Consider the following 15,500-nt stretch of genomic DNA (forward strand, 5'->3'; position numbering starts at 1 on the left):
AAAAAAAAAGGTGTTTTCCAAAAGTGTTTTGTTTCAGTTGGTTAGAAAGAGGTCTTATGCCTAACTTCTTGTGAGTTAACTCATCTGAAGGATGTGTTGTAGCATAGAGGATTACTCTAGATGTATCCTCTGTATAGGTTATCATACTTGTCTTCTCACTGCTAGCCATTACTCAGAACGACAGAATTTCCCTATCTTAAAAGTCACAAAATTTGCAAAGGGAAACTGGCACCTGGAACAATTACACAATAAGTACTTGACTCCCAGTTGTGACCTTCAAAGTCCCTCTTGGTAAAAAAGCTTAGTTCTAGAAATCTATAAAGTTAAGAGGCGCTTCTCTGTTTTGGAAGACCCTCCCTTCTCACCATTCTGCTTGTGTTTCTCTTAGAATTGCCATGACCTAAACATCTATTTGCATATTTCCAAATTAAGTCCTAGGCATCTAGAAACTGAACACAACTGGCACATGCACACAGAGAATCACCTGGATTTGGGATGCCCTGCTGCGTTCCTGTTAACTTTACAGCCTGGGGCTCCCTGTTGCATAGCCATTAGGCTAAAACATCAAGCCACCTTTTGCTCTCTTGGCATATGTATTTGTGTTTCCTTCTGCCTGATGACACAACTTCTGCCTGATGATGAAAGGAATGGTGGAATTGCATCCTTCTGTAACTTGCCTTTTGAAAGGAAAAGAGTAAGCCAATTCCTCAAGTGCTGCTGACACCATTCCCCAGGTGAGGGCTCTTATGCTTTTGGATCTTGGCTGGGTGAAAATACCTGGCATGGTCCTGACTCAGAAAGGAGTGGGAGTAGGAATGCAAACCTGTTTGTTTGTTTTTCTCCTGGCAAGTTTTAGGCAGTTATATTTGTGGGGTTGCCCTTCTGAGCCTTCTAGCTCTTGCTCATGTACTAAAAAGACACACAGCTCTAAGATTTGGATTCCATATGCAGCTTCCTTTGCTTACATTTTAGGCTTTGAAGGACTAGATTGTACATCCATGTTTGTTTAAAGTGTGTATTCCCAAGTCAACGTTATTTTAAAAGACATTAAAATGTATGCAGTAGCCTTTCTTATCAGCTGCCTCTGGGTAGTGCTCCCAGGAATTCCCTTATTAATGGTCCTGCTATACAAAGGCAATTTTACTCTTTTTTTAATTTAGTCCTTGTGAATGGTAAAACCAGAGCACTTACTAGAGCCAGTTTGAGGGAGCAGCCTATGTTTCAGTGTAAATAATGCTTAATGCTTAAGCCTCATCTTTTATAGACTTTTTTCGAATTAACAAATTTTCAGTTATGCCAAGTTATAGTAAATGTTGAAAAACAAGGCCACGCTTTGTAACTGTTAAACTGATTTCCATTTATGATCTTCTATCCATGCCAATAGAAAATACATAGACATGTCAAATTTCAAGCAAGAAAATTCATTTCTTCAATGTACAGAACTGAATAACAATTCAAAAGGTGAATATAACAGCTACTAAGAGAACAGACCTGGGAGAACAATGAGATAAAATGAGTAACAGTAACATTTTGTTATTCTCCTGATTAACCTGTTACCCTGATGTTCTTTTCCTCTTTTCTTTTTTTAACTGTTATCCGTTTCACTGTTGTACAGTGCATTGGACCTATCATTTTCCCCTTTTCTTAAAAAATACCTTATAAAATCTTCATCAAAATACATTTATTTTGTATGGATTTTAAAAAGTTAACACACCCCATGGCTTCATCCTGTTGATTAAAAGTGCAAACTGTGTCAGTTCAACTTCAGGTCTGAAGGGCTGACATATTAAATGGAATAATCCAGCTCTCAGCAAAATTTCTCTGGAATAATTTCCATTTGTACTTTCCCTGTTTTCCATAGTTTCTTCCTTATTCCATATTGTCAATTTTTGTTGTATCAATGACTAACTAAAATTCCTTGGTCACAGCCTGGTTGTTTCTGATATATGTTGGAGACACTGTAGCATATTCTATGAACAACACAGTTGCAGAAATTAGTATGGAAGAAACCTCTTAGCTCTTTACTATTTTTTTTTTATTTATCACTTGCATTGCCTTACTGGTGTAGAGCTCCAGCTTGAACCGAGCTATAATATGCTAAGAAATAGATGTATGATGAAATATGGTAAGTCTTAAAGAATCATAGAACTGGTTGGGTTGGAAAAGACCTTTAAGAACTTCAAGTTCAACCATTAAGCTCACACTACTGATTCCACCACTAAGCCATGTCCCTAAGCTCCACATCTACACATCTTTTAAATACCTCCAGGGATGGTGACTCAGACACTTCCCTGGGCAGCCTGTTCCAATGCTTGACAACCTTTTAGGTGAAGACATTTTTCCTAATACCCAATCTAAACCTCCCCGGCACAGACTGAGGCGGTTTCCTCTTGCCCTGTCACTTGTCACCTGGGAGAAGAGACCGACCCCCCTGCCCACACCCTCCTGTCAGGCAGCTGCAGGGAGCCACAAGGTGCCCCCGAGCCTCCTCCTCTCCAGGCTGACCCCCCCCAGTTCCCCCAGCCACTCCCCACCAGCCTTGTGCCCCAGCCCCGGCACCAGCCCCCTGCCCGTCTCTGGACACGCTGCAGCCCCTCAGTCCAGCCCTTCAGTGAGTGGACTACTGGGTTATAACCTGAAACTTAATGAAATACAAAATCTGAAGGGAATGCGCAGTAAACCAAAGGAACTGGGAAGATGGAGAGAGGATAAACACAACTAATTTGAGTGCATAGATTATTTTATGCAGTTGGTGGTTCCAGAACAACTGTTTTTTTTAACAAGGCATGAAAAAATGTCAATATCTCTCAGCTCTAGAAGTCATTGCTACAGTACAAATTATCACAATCCCTGCATTTATATCTTAAATTTTTAGCATCCTTATTAACATCCAGAATATCTAATTTCCTTATTTAACACTCTTTGATATTGGATTTCTTTGTATAGTGCACCTTATCTTCATTCACCTAAAAAGGTGATATTTTTCCTTTGGTATAATAAAATCCCTGGAAACTTTTAGATGCTTGGTTATTTCAAGAAATGGTGTGAGAAATTTAAGCCACATCAATGAAAGTTTTGGGGATTCATGAACAACTGATCATGCCATCTTCAACTACACCTTCATTGTGGGCAACTCAAAAGCATTCCAGTGCAGATGACAACTCATTCTAGCTTTACAACAGCTAGGGTGCTAGTAAGGGTCTAACAATGTTAAACATTTACTCAGCATACAAATAACTGGCACCTTGCTTGTGTTTCTGATGTTTTGCAACCACCATAGTGACTACCATGCATGCCTGAAACAGGGAAAGGACTGGCAAGCCCTAATACTAGCTCATTTGATGCTGAAATGTCCTTTTAGTCCCCTTTGATGCTCAAATAAAAAAAAAAAATTACAGTCTTTGAGGTGACCACTGTTTCTGTTGTAACACATCTTTTGATAGCACGATTGCTGTATTCTACTGGCTTTCAGGGAATTTTTTGTAAAATTTCTGAGAAATCATGTAAACATCCTAAACATCTCATGCAGTTACTGTCCTGCATGCCACCCAGGACAGCCTTGAAAACTGCTCTGTAAGAAGTGGTATTACATAAATAAACTTAAATTTAATTTCTATAGAGAATTTTGAGAATCTCACCTTCCTTTCCACAAGCTGTATGAAGAGTGCAGTGAACGTAAGTTTGTCTGGATTGTTTTATGACCACTCAGATGTACTGCTTTTGAGCATCACTTTGAAAGCCCACTGATTTGACAATTTAGAGCAAATGAGAAGGTAGCAAGTATACATTTAGTACATTTTATATCTTTACTGTGCATATACGCACAGCTGCTCTCTCCAGAATGCTCAGCTGTGATTTGCAATGTAGCCAAGTTTTTTGTTGTTACTCTGTGCCATGTATGGCAATCCTACAACCAGCCCTATTTCATTTCAGTAACAACAGAGTGCATGGTAGTAACTTCAGATTGTGATCATAAATTTACATAATTTTATTCAGCAAACAACTGCTACACTAGCATACGGTTCACATTTTTCAGCCTGGCTTTTATTACTGGCTACTTAAGAGCAGAATTAAACTTTTTTGTATTTCTATACTTTTTCTCCATTTTGAAAAGGATTATCTCTTTAGAATTTTCAAGTGTTACTCTGGATCTGATGATGTCTGTTTGTGTGGGTTTTTTTCCCAAAATTGCAACCATTTCTTAACTTCAAAAAGGAGTAAGGTTTTGCTGAGCATTTTTTTCAGAGTATTATCTAGGAAGGTTTTGCTACTCAGTGAGAAAGCAATTGTGCTGCGCAGGTTCTTTAGAAAAGCGTTGGGACAGAGGCAGCCTCAGAGTTCGGCATATATACAATTAATTTCTCCTTAGCTGTCCCCAAACTTTTCTTGATTTTCTTCTTATATGTTAAACTTCCATCTGTTATCACATTTCTGTCTTTATGTTCTGACATATTCTCTCACCTATGTCTCACCTCCCACAGCTGTTTCCCCCATAGTGATGCATCTTTGCTTTATTATGCAAATTTTAGCAAGGCTGCCTTTGGCAGGCACTGTCACTGTGTTCATCGTCCACGGGTAAGGGGGATCAAACACCCTTCTCTGGGTATGTCAGCCTCAGTCTTCAGTGGATGCAGATGATCTGCCAGTGGCAGGAAAGCTTCAACACACAAGAGGCTGTGTTTTTGGTGGGCGTGATCCAGGATTCTGCCTACCTGTATATTACAGACTTGCAGCTCTTTGGACTCATTTCATTTGAAACTATTGTTCAGCCCAGACGTGCATTGGGGTGGGAGAATCTGCTACTCTGGACAGCTTTTTATGGTTCATATATTTCAGGGGTTTTGTTGCATTTTTGCCTTCTGTATTAAGACAGGCTTTATTTAACTCTGAAATTTTTTCAGAGACATATGGACATTGGCAATGCCTTCATCTCTCCTGTACTCCTGTACAACATTCTTCCTGTACTTTTCAGTAATTTTTTATAACAATGTTGGAAAGTTTTGGAATCCTATATATGGTGTGCTCTTTTGTAGATGTTATATGTGCCTGTCTACGTTTCACATCCAATGTGAGATTGCCTGCAATTACAGAAGACTGCATTCAGTAACACATCCAGCCCTGCACTCCTTCCCTCAAAGGTGGATAGGTGGTCAGAAAACAGAACTGGATCTATCTCCATCCCCCTTGAGTGTCCCAATGGATAGCTGTGGCGTATAACTTTGGCAGAGTCAAGAGGATTTTAACTAAAGATTTGGAGCTGTAATGGCTTCATAACTATGCAGAAACTGCTTCTTATAGTGCTTGTTTCACAGCCTCCCTCTACCTCACCGAGCCCCTCAGTTAAAACAGTATTTCTTTGGGAACAGCTTCTCAGGATCTCTGCTCAGCAGCTCTCTATGTCTTGATCTTTCCTTCAGTACAAGTTCAGAATCCACAGGAGATTCTTTGGCTTTAGGAGTCTTTGGCATTAGAGTAACGTCTGAGCTCCTGTGGCATTTTTGGAAAATGGGACGTAAGTAGCAGAGAATCAACACAGTCTGCTGAAGGAAGGGTATCTGAAAGGAAGGCAGTTTGGGGACAGGATGATGGAGCTAAGTAGTGTGGGAGAGAGGCATGGGAGAGAGGGCACTGCCTGAGATTTTGCTAGTAATTTGGCTAGGACTACAAAGTTTGTAAGACTTCCTGCAGATTTTCCATGAGCCACAATGACCCCTAGCCTACCTTAAATTGCTCCTGGTCCTCATGACACTCTGAATTTACCAGTGGTGAGCTTCCCAAATTTGTCTCACATAATTGTTCTAATCTATTTGCTCTTGCAAGATCCACTGCAGAAAACAAATTTAGTAATTCTAGGTGTCCCAGAAGAATCTGGAAAACTGCATCATAACTAACTCACTTACTGACCATGATTTTCTCAGTTTCTCAAAAGGCTTGAAAGCAGTTTAAATTTGACTAAAAATAGCAACAACAATCATCATGGCAATGTGCTACCTAATGCAGAATGTGAAGTCAGAAGGACCTTTAATGAGGTTTTTGTGAAATGGAGAATGGTGCCAAGTAATTCTCAACATGAATTATAACTTCTTGCACATTCATAATTAGGTTTTTAAAGATTAATTGGTTCTATATTGTAGCAGCTAGTGAATTCTGTTTAGAATTGGGTTCAGAATCAGAGGAATGGTAGAAGTTAGGGTAAATGGCTATATTTCTCCTTATCGTGTGAATGCCAGAAAATCTCTGCTTTGTCTGCAAGATATCAGTATACAACCCAAACAAAGGCATGTTGCAGCTACCAATTTCATAATAATGTTCATGTTTCCACAGACACTAACTAAAGTACCTGTTGCAAACTACAGCCCTGAAACTAGGGTAAGACATATGATCCTATCCACTTAACGTCTACCAGCATCAATCCTGCTCAACAAATAAATCAGAAATGCTCTATTAAATAGACTTTTTGATGTAAGTGCCTTGACAAAAGAGGCCTGAAAGAAATTTTTCTTATGAAATGTTGCTCTCTTTAAAGCTAAGGTTTTGCTTTTCCTGAGTTTAGCCTTTATGAAGATTGCTGGATGGTGAGTCCTACACACTGATGTCATCTGTCTGTTTAGATTACAGAGCATTAAGCATCATTTCTCATAAATGATTCAACCCTGGCTTGAGTATAGTTTGGTTTCCACCTACCGCACATCCAAGTATCTCTGATAAGACAGCAAGTGGTGCTAATTGATGGGTTAATTTAGCAATGTTGATTACTCTCTGCTAGGAAAGGGATCAAGCCCACCATCTGATTTTCCACAGATCACCAAACAACTGAGAGATGGTAACAATTTAGTCCTTGCCAAACTAGACAGATGGAGTTCAACCACTGAGTGTTTTCCAGACTCTTTCACCAACTGTCCCCTGCTTCTGAATATTTCCACAACAGCAAAAAACTCCAAAAACCCCAAATCTTGCCTTTTTGGGAGCTACCAAATGTGAATTACTGTTCTAATCATACATATGTACTGTAGACTTACACCACAAATAACAAATGTAAGAAAATTTTGGAGTATTCTATCGTACTAATGAGAAGACTTTTTTTCACATATGACACCATATATGTCTGTAGGTTCATGAGCAGAACTAGAACAGCCAGCTCATCCTAGGCTGCACATTTTTATTAGTTCTTCAACTTGTGTTCCAGCCTTATTGGTACTCTGACATTGCTGTATGTGGTAGTGGACCTGTGGGCATGCATTTGTCACTAGTCATCTAACACTAACTGGAACATGCAGTAACAGTAAATATACTTGTCCAGCCTACATTTCTGTTCTCACATTGCCAAATATACAGGAGTCACACTGGAGCTAGATGACAGTGGAAAAATTGCAAAAGCATATTGGTCTTCTGCAGTATAGACAGGTGACAATCTAAGAGTTGCATTCCTTTGAGGTTGGACAGCATTTCAAACCCTGTTTAATTTGTTCTGCCTTTCCTATCCACTGTAGATAAAATACCTAAATTTTTTACCCCTCATATTAATGGGAGTTTTGCATGGAACAAATTCTTATTTAAGAATTAAAATCACTTGTGATTGAATACTGTTGGCAAATATGAAAGACTGACATTTCTATTGTGGCAACAAAGTACTTGATTTTACCAACATGAAAATTAATGTAGTTGTCTCCCAGGCAAAGACCATCAAACCTGAAATGAATTTAAAAAAACCCCTGCAGATGCAGTATCAATGAACGATAGCGGTAAAGCCCTAAAATTTTAATTCTTGAAGAAGTTGTAGGAACATAGCAAGCAGATTTATACAGAACAGCATTATCAAGGACATTAGGCCCTACATAGGTGTAGGATATATACCCTTATCTTTCAAGTGCTAAAATTTGTGTTTTCATGAACAGATTCACAGTTTTAAATTTTAAATTACTTAGAAAATGAAAATGAAAGTAGTACAATAAAGCCATAATATTCTTACTCACACTATGAAGAATGGTATTTCATGAAACACATGGTGTCGTTTAGAAAATCTGTGGTTAAATGAAAATTACCAACAGTGATCATGCAATTATACAAAGGAAAATTTGTTTTAAAAATTGTAAGCCTTTCTCAGAAGATTGTAATGTAAATTCAAAATGTGTAGCAATATTTTAAATTTACATTTTGGTGCATTCCAAATCTAAATGCTATTTGATGTTTTGGATTCCTTCCCATATACACTAAAAAGGCATTCAGTCAGGTGCTATCTTGCAATCCTTTGAATAAGTAACATTGCCTTTGTTACCCCAATTGCATCTGAAAGATGCATGTATAAGATTGTGAGTAACAAGAGAGCTTGTACTTTGGTACAAAAAAAATGGTTTTTTTCCATTTATCAAGTGAAAACTGAAAAGACTGAGGCTGTAATATATACCTTTGCTTAGAAATGTCCCTTAATGTCATTAATTGAGGACTTCTTTTTGTCATTGCAAGGTATTATTTTTTGATAGGTCAGGTAAATAAAAGTTACATCTTGAGTGTTGTGCTGCAGCTGGATTTGGTAGGAAAATATGTCACTGAGAACATTCAGTTATTCTATCTGATTCTTTAAGGGAAGGATCCATAAAAGAGCTGGATTTTCTTCACCAAAATTTTCCTTTGGAGTACTAGAATAATTAAAATAGCTCTTCCCTAAACTTCAACATGCAGCTGACAAAGCAAAACTCTCCAAGCCAGAGCATTCTTATCGGTGCAGAAGAATTTGGGATCTCATTTGTAATGCAAATTGCCCAGGCAAATTGTCATTGTCAAATACATTGGAGAACAGAATATTCCTGTTGAACGAATTACTCACCAAGAATCACAGCAACAACCGTGAAAAGCACAAAGGCATTCCTCAATAAGTAACTTTTAACATCATCCTTTGTTATGCTCTGCACTTTTTTTTTTGCCAAAAGTGTACGTTTCCGGACTCCTTGTTGAATGCGTTCCATCCTACTTCCAAGTTTTGGGTCTTCTCCGTTACCTTTAGTCATCTATCTTGCAGAAAGTTTTCTTTTGTAATTAACTTCTGTCAGTATCCCTTGAGAGAAGTGGAAGACTCTTTTCCGTGGGAGGTACTGGAGAAACCTGCAAGACAAAAAATATCAAATCTTGCAATAGTATTTTAGAGAAGTGATTAGCCATTTGTTTACATGGAAGTAAATATTCTTCATGTTTCAGTAAAACTTGTATAATTTGTAATATCTAAGTTGTTGATTGCAGATTTTGATACATAGCCTCAATGACTGTGTAAAGAACTCTTTGAAAAAATGATTGTATAGACTGATCATGATGTGTCCTGTGTCTTCTGAAATTAATCTGAATTGCTGTCATACCATAAAAACCAGGAGTACCTCATTTTTTGCAGTTGCTAGCAATATACTAATGTAAAATCAGTACAATTTGTAGAAGCCTAAGGTGCTATAATGTTTAAAACTGCCAGCCTTGCTTTTCATCTGTTTAGCAGGCCTATATTATCTGAAAAAAATTTCTAGCTCGCTTTCACATTAACCATAGGAGAGAAATATTTTGCTTGAACTGGTACATTTAAAATGTTCTGTATTTTCAGATGTTTTTAAATGGTTGAATGCATTGGCTGAATTCCTCCTTTTCACATGGCAAAAAGCAGCAGGAATAGTTTATTTATCCCTCAGCCACTACTTAGAAGATATGACTTTGACAATTTTGTGTTGATAACATTCATCTTTGAAGAGTATAAACTATTCAGAGCACATCTGTAAAACACTGGAAGATATAACCCACTTAGCTTGTTGCTACAGACTAATACAAGTTCACATTGCAAAGTAATGATTGCCTTGGCCTCACAGCAATTATGGGGATATAATCTGATTTTAAGAAATCACATACTGAATCTGCCTTAAAACGTTTTAATATTAAAAATCCTTCATTAAAGACATTCTTCTTAATTTTTAAATTATCTTTTTTTGTGCCTGCTTGTGAAGCCTGCACAAATGTATTTTTCAGACTAAGAATCTCATTTTCTGAAGTCTTATTTAATACATTGGCATGCTTTTATAAAGAAATGGGAAATTAATAGATTTACTTGCTTCCAATTTATACACAGTCTGAGCCTAACACCTTACTTTTAATAAATCTACTGCATAAATAACTTTATTTAGAAAGCCCTTAGGATATAAATACACAGGGTTTTCAAGCAGCACGTTTTAGAGGAAATAACAAGTAACAAAATCACTTTGATGGGATTTGATCGCTGTTTCTGCCATATGTTTCAAGACTGGCACTTTAGTGCAACGCCCTCCCTGAATTTTAACAGATGCTTTTTATATGCTTTTATTTAGACAGTGGAAACATACTGAGCTGGGTATTTAAACTAGTAAGTATTGGAGCCTGGACGCGACTACTGTGTGCCAGCAGGATTTTTTTCAGAACAATTAATTTAAGAATTTTGTAAAAACAAAACAAAAAAAACCACAATTCGTTCACAGTGCCTTTTCTTTCCAAGATGAATAATGCAGCTAATCTGTCTTTTATAACTTACATTAAGGTCGAGACAGAACGTGGGTACAGCCACAAGGATCATTGCATTAAGTGGTGTACCAAGGCAGAGAGTGAAAAATGAAGACTTTGTACTCCAAACCCCACCAAATGAAACAACTGTCTCACCTTTTCAGACCTCCGGTGCCCCAAGGAGACGATGGCGGCAGATCAGGTAGTGGTTTCCCAGCAAATATCGGAGCTGCAGAGCTGGGCGAGTGGGAGGCAGGAAACACTGACAATCTGCATGTGCGCTGGCATACAGCAATTTACTATCACTGTAACTTAAGGAAAGGGGAGGAGACTGGCAGCCCAACTCTGGGGAAAAAAAAAAAAAAAAAAAGAAAACACATTAGAAGAGAGGGGAAAGCTGAGCTGCTGGAATATTGATTAGTCTTGGCACAGTGAAAGCAGGGTCACTTTCTTTGTTTTTCCTTTTAGACCACTTTCACGCTTTGTCAGTTCAGCTTCGTTAGAAATGCAAAATCAGAACCCAGGATGAATTGAAGGATCGCACACACACGCACAGAGCAGGGGAGGCTGGAGCACTTCTTCGTTAGACATTCCAGACTGGAGATCTGAACAGCCTAAACAAAATTATATAACACGACACCTGCGCTTTTTCAAATAAATGGTAAAATATGTGAGCATGCCAGCTTGTTCTAAAAACAGACGTGGTGTGAGGCTATCATGTATATTTTCATTCTTAAAGACAGTTACTCAAGATCTGCTCTCCCCAGGGTGGGGAAACAGGCATATCTTTCAGAAGCAACTGGAGCATTATCAAGAACAGAGAAAAACATAATCAGCTGTAATTCTTCGTATGTTTCTTGTAGATATTCAAAACACACTATGAGACGTGGCTCTTCTTTAGCAATTTAAACTCACTGGTACTAAGCCCCATTCAGCCTGTATCAATAGCATGGAATGAATGATGAAGGGAAAAGCATAAAATATCCACTTTTGAGAAATAAGTGGCCTTCAGGTTTTTTAGCATTTAAAAGTTTGTACTACTGAAAAGATACTTGCAGAGGAGTGTCAGGGGAATTCCCAAAGACCTTCTTTCACTTTTTAGAGGAACACTTTCATTGTAAATGTTGCTAAAGTCAGGTTAAAATATTCCATAACTATATTTCAGTGTATCTTTCATGAGATTTTTCAGTGTATTTCCTTATAAGATGAACAAATACGGTAAATGGAAATTTGTATAAATTTTTACTAAACATATAGCTTCAGAAGTTTGTTTATAGATGATGTGGCTTCTAATGTGTGGGGTTTTTTTTGGTGGAAAGTAATTTTAAGTGTACAGAAATGATCTTATGTACTAGACACCCAAAAAAATAGTTCGGTACAAAATAAAATTAAGAGCAGTGTTACTTCCACACAGTCACAGTAACGGTTTTACTGAAGTGTTTTCTAATTTAAATGTGCTTCAAATAATGATGTATAATGTACGAAAAATAATCTTACAGTAAAATGCAAACTTGCTCTTGACTAATGCAGGTTTAGAGATTGAACTGTGTACCATGGAATACCAATTTTAGGTATTGAATTTAAGAAAGAAATTAAACATCTGAATTACCTTCTTAATTGACTGAAAAAGGCAAGAAAAAATGTTGACAGCTTGTGTTGCAAAGATAAAAACACATGCTGTATTTTCCAATACCTGACAGCTTAAACGACTCTCCTTCTTTTCGTGTCGCGGTTTTAACATACTCTCACCATTTTGCCTGGAGATGGGAACTGGCCTTTTAACTGACCTTTGGCCTTTAGTGATCTGCTTGTTTGATCTTTCTTTTTGGATTATGGCATGCTTTCTGCGGGACATTCCAGATAAGGACTTCATTCTGCCCTCTGCTCATATGAATAGTGATGTACCAGTTGCCTTAATGGGACAGGGCTCAGGCCCCAGATGAGGTGATAAAAAAGTATGTCATCATTTAATGCGTTCATTAATAATGGAGTCTGTGAGAAACAAGGATAATCCTGTGAGAGAATGACCTATTCAGTGAGACAAAATGGAAATTGACAATAAGCAGTAGTACAGCTTAGCTTAACTTCAGTAGACTTTTATTAGTTTGCAGTGAGCAACAGATTCTGTTACACAGTGCTTAGAAAAACAGAATATGAAGACCTTTTTGGCAAAACGTTCTTGTTCAAAATGTTTTTCCTCTGTCCTTCATTTTGTGACATTAATTTCTTTTATTGATTTTAACTTTGATGGTGAAATAAAGGAACTATAAGGTATAAAGAGTATTATCCTTTTTATTACAGGAAACATGTATCTTAGATATCAATATATCTGGATAGAAATAAATGAGTCACAGTTCATAGCACAGTGTCACCCTGCAATACAAGAAACTGCAGTGTACTAGAACTTCCTTTTACATATACAATAGATTTAACAGATTTAATATACAGTGTTTAATACTAGGACAAATACAAAATGTTACTGGTTAAATGCTTCTATCTGTGATTTTCAGTGGTATTAATAGTTTCTAGAGGGAGCAACTTAAAACATAAAGTTACTAGAAACACTGTAGACTTGAAATCGGATCAGCCAACACTAAGAATATAGGAAAGCATCAGTATGTTTTGTAGAGTAACAGAGGGCAGCAGCCATTGATGTTATTGCCAGTTTTATAGTGACAAAACAGTTACATGCTTCTATATGCGTTGGTTTTTTTGTTTTGGGTATTTTTTTTTTTTCCTCATAAAAGTCAACAGGAAATGACCTAAGGCCTTATTGAGCCTGTCTATGTTGTCATATTAGATCAGCACTCTAATTTGTGCTTGGAGTTTCAGCTTCAGTGCTTCTTTGACAGTGCATCAAGTGGCTTGCAAAGCAGGGAAATGCAAGCGTAAGGTAAGGACTGGCTTTAACCTGAACCTCATCCTCACAGGCAGTGTGGATTCAGCCAGCTTCAACTCAAGCCCTGTTTGGTTGTGGCTAACAACATCAGTCAGTAAATGTACTTTGCATGTTGGCAAAGTATCTGAATGCCTTTGTAAAATAAGTAAAGGTATTAGAGTGGAAGCTGCTGTTCAAACATAAAGCATTGTTATTTTCAGCTGACTAAAGCTGTCAGACAAAAACCCAGGGAAGTCAGTTGTAGCAAATGCAAGAAGTGAAAATGAAGCAACAAATGGTACAACTGTTTCATTTCCCAGAGAGTAATATATCTAGTAGGAGAGTGCACGGATCCCAGCTGAAATAAGCTTTTTAACATTCAAAGTAACCCAGTCTTCACTTAATAAATCAGCACTACAAATTAATATTGGCTGAATCTTTGAAGTTTTGGAGTTTTAGATAGAAGTTCAGTGAAATATTATTGAAACCACAATAGCAAAATTGTAATAGATATCTTGTGAAATAATATGTTTATTCAAGATAAATGGTATGCCAGTATGTTCCCACTCTTCAATTAAGTTGGACAAAGTAAGAATATATGTGACTCCCTTGCAAGCTCCAACTGTTCGTTATTTTAAAAGACAAGCAGATGTGGCGCTTAAGGACATGAACTAGTGGTGGACTTGGCAGTGTGAGGTGAATGGTTGGACTTGAGGATCTTAAAATTCTTTTCCAACCTAAATGATTCTATGATTCTATGATTATACCCCATTTCACCAATGAAGAACGGAGTCTGTAAGAGGTCAAATTTAATCCATACAAGCTACCAAATAGTTGGCAAAGCTAAGACAGAATCATAGGTTCATGAATATTTCCATAAGACCGTAGCATATTTTTTTTCCTGACATACTTGGTTGGCTCTTGCTTTTTTAATGTTAAAGTGTGTGTAAGAAAATGAGGTTTGGTGTTTGTTTCTTTTCAAATCTGTTTATCAGAGTGGGATTTTACAAATATCCCAGTTTTGGCCAGCCAAAGGTGAAAAATAGACCTTATTTTTTATTGATCTAATGCAATGAAATTGCTTATTGAAGACACAGGGAAGAGATAGTGTGCTGTAATTTATATACTTGCACATGCTCTACACGCATCAAAAAAGACATAGGCTGTGTTCCGTTAGCAAATATGAAAAGCTGCAGGAAAACATCTGTAGATCCATAGTTGGTATTGTGGACATGACATTTGCCATGTATGCACTGCAGGACTATTACTTTGGATTAGTTCTAACCTTGTTTTGTGGCCCAAACACCCATTAGTGTTTGCACAGTATGATCTGGTTTTGTTTCTCCTAAAGGAACCCGGTTCACACCTTCTAAGACCACCTCCTAAATCAAAGCATGTTGCTGTTAATCACTTTCCACAGGAAACTTCCTTTATTGGTTACACCGAATTGAATTCATCTTTGATGCATCGCAAAGTTCAGTTATCAATATAAATTCTGTTGTAAAACATTCTGTTGATGGTAAGTATCAAATTACTATTATAAAATACTACTATTCCATCAAAAGAACACTTCAAAAGCAAAGTGTTTAGCCTGAGACTAGGCAGAATTTCTCTTCAGTGTCTCATTACAGTCTTAACATTGCTCACTCAAGCCAGCCAACAAATTCTCCTGGACATTTTTTTCCCTGCATTTTAAGGTCTTGTGCCGTGAGAATAACTGTGATTTTATGCTTTGCAGCTCTGTCGGTTGTCAGTCAGAAGCTGTGCAGCAAAACCACACTATTCCTTTTCTGCTCGGTCCAAATTCCCAGCAGAAAAACATGAACCTCAGTATCTCCACTCAGCATCACAGGCTGTCTGGGCCTGAACACATACTGGATGTCTGACTGGCTGAATAGACAACCTTGTTTCCTTCCAGCACAGGGGTTCAGATCACCCACTCCCTCCCGGGAGAAGGGGGAAGGGAAATGGAGTTATACCAGCAGAGGATGTGGCTCATGAACTTTTCCCCTGACGGTCTTATCGAGAATTCGAATGTCTGTATGTACAATGGAGCGATTCTCACCAAAGAACAGGCAAGGTTGTCTCCGGAGAATGGGAGGTAGGATGGGATTGTGTCATT

General features: G+C 37.7%; 1 protein-coding gene across 1 annotated transcript in view; it reads right to left on the minus strand.

The window, feature by feature from the left end:
- The window catches only part of SLC1A3 (solute carrier family 1 member 3), a 68,221-nt gene extending 57,384 nt beyond the window's left edge, over positions 1-10,837 (minus strand). The window contains exons 1-2 of the mRNA XM_005230397.4: positions 10,657-10,837; positions 8,825-9,099 (exon numbers count right to left, since the gene is read on the minus strand). Coding sequence (XP_005230454.1) covers positions 8,825-9,005 — 181 coding nt within the window. The 5' untranslated portion in view covers positions 9,006-9,099; positions 10,657-10,837. The remainder of the gene's footprint in view (positions 1-8,824; positions 9,100-10,656) is intronic.
- Between the last annotated feature and the right edge of the window lie 4,663 nt (positions 10,838-15,500).

This window comes from Falco peregrinus, chromosome Z (genome assembly GCF_023634155.1).
Source record: "Falco peregrinus isolate bFalPer1 chromosome Z, bFalPer1.pri, whole genome shotgun sequence".
Lineage (NCBI taxonomy): Eukaryota > Metazoa > Chordata > Aves > Falconiformes > Falconidae > Falco > Falco peregrinus.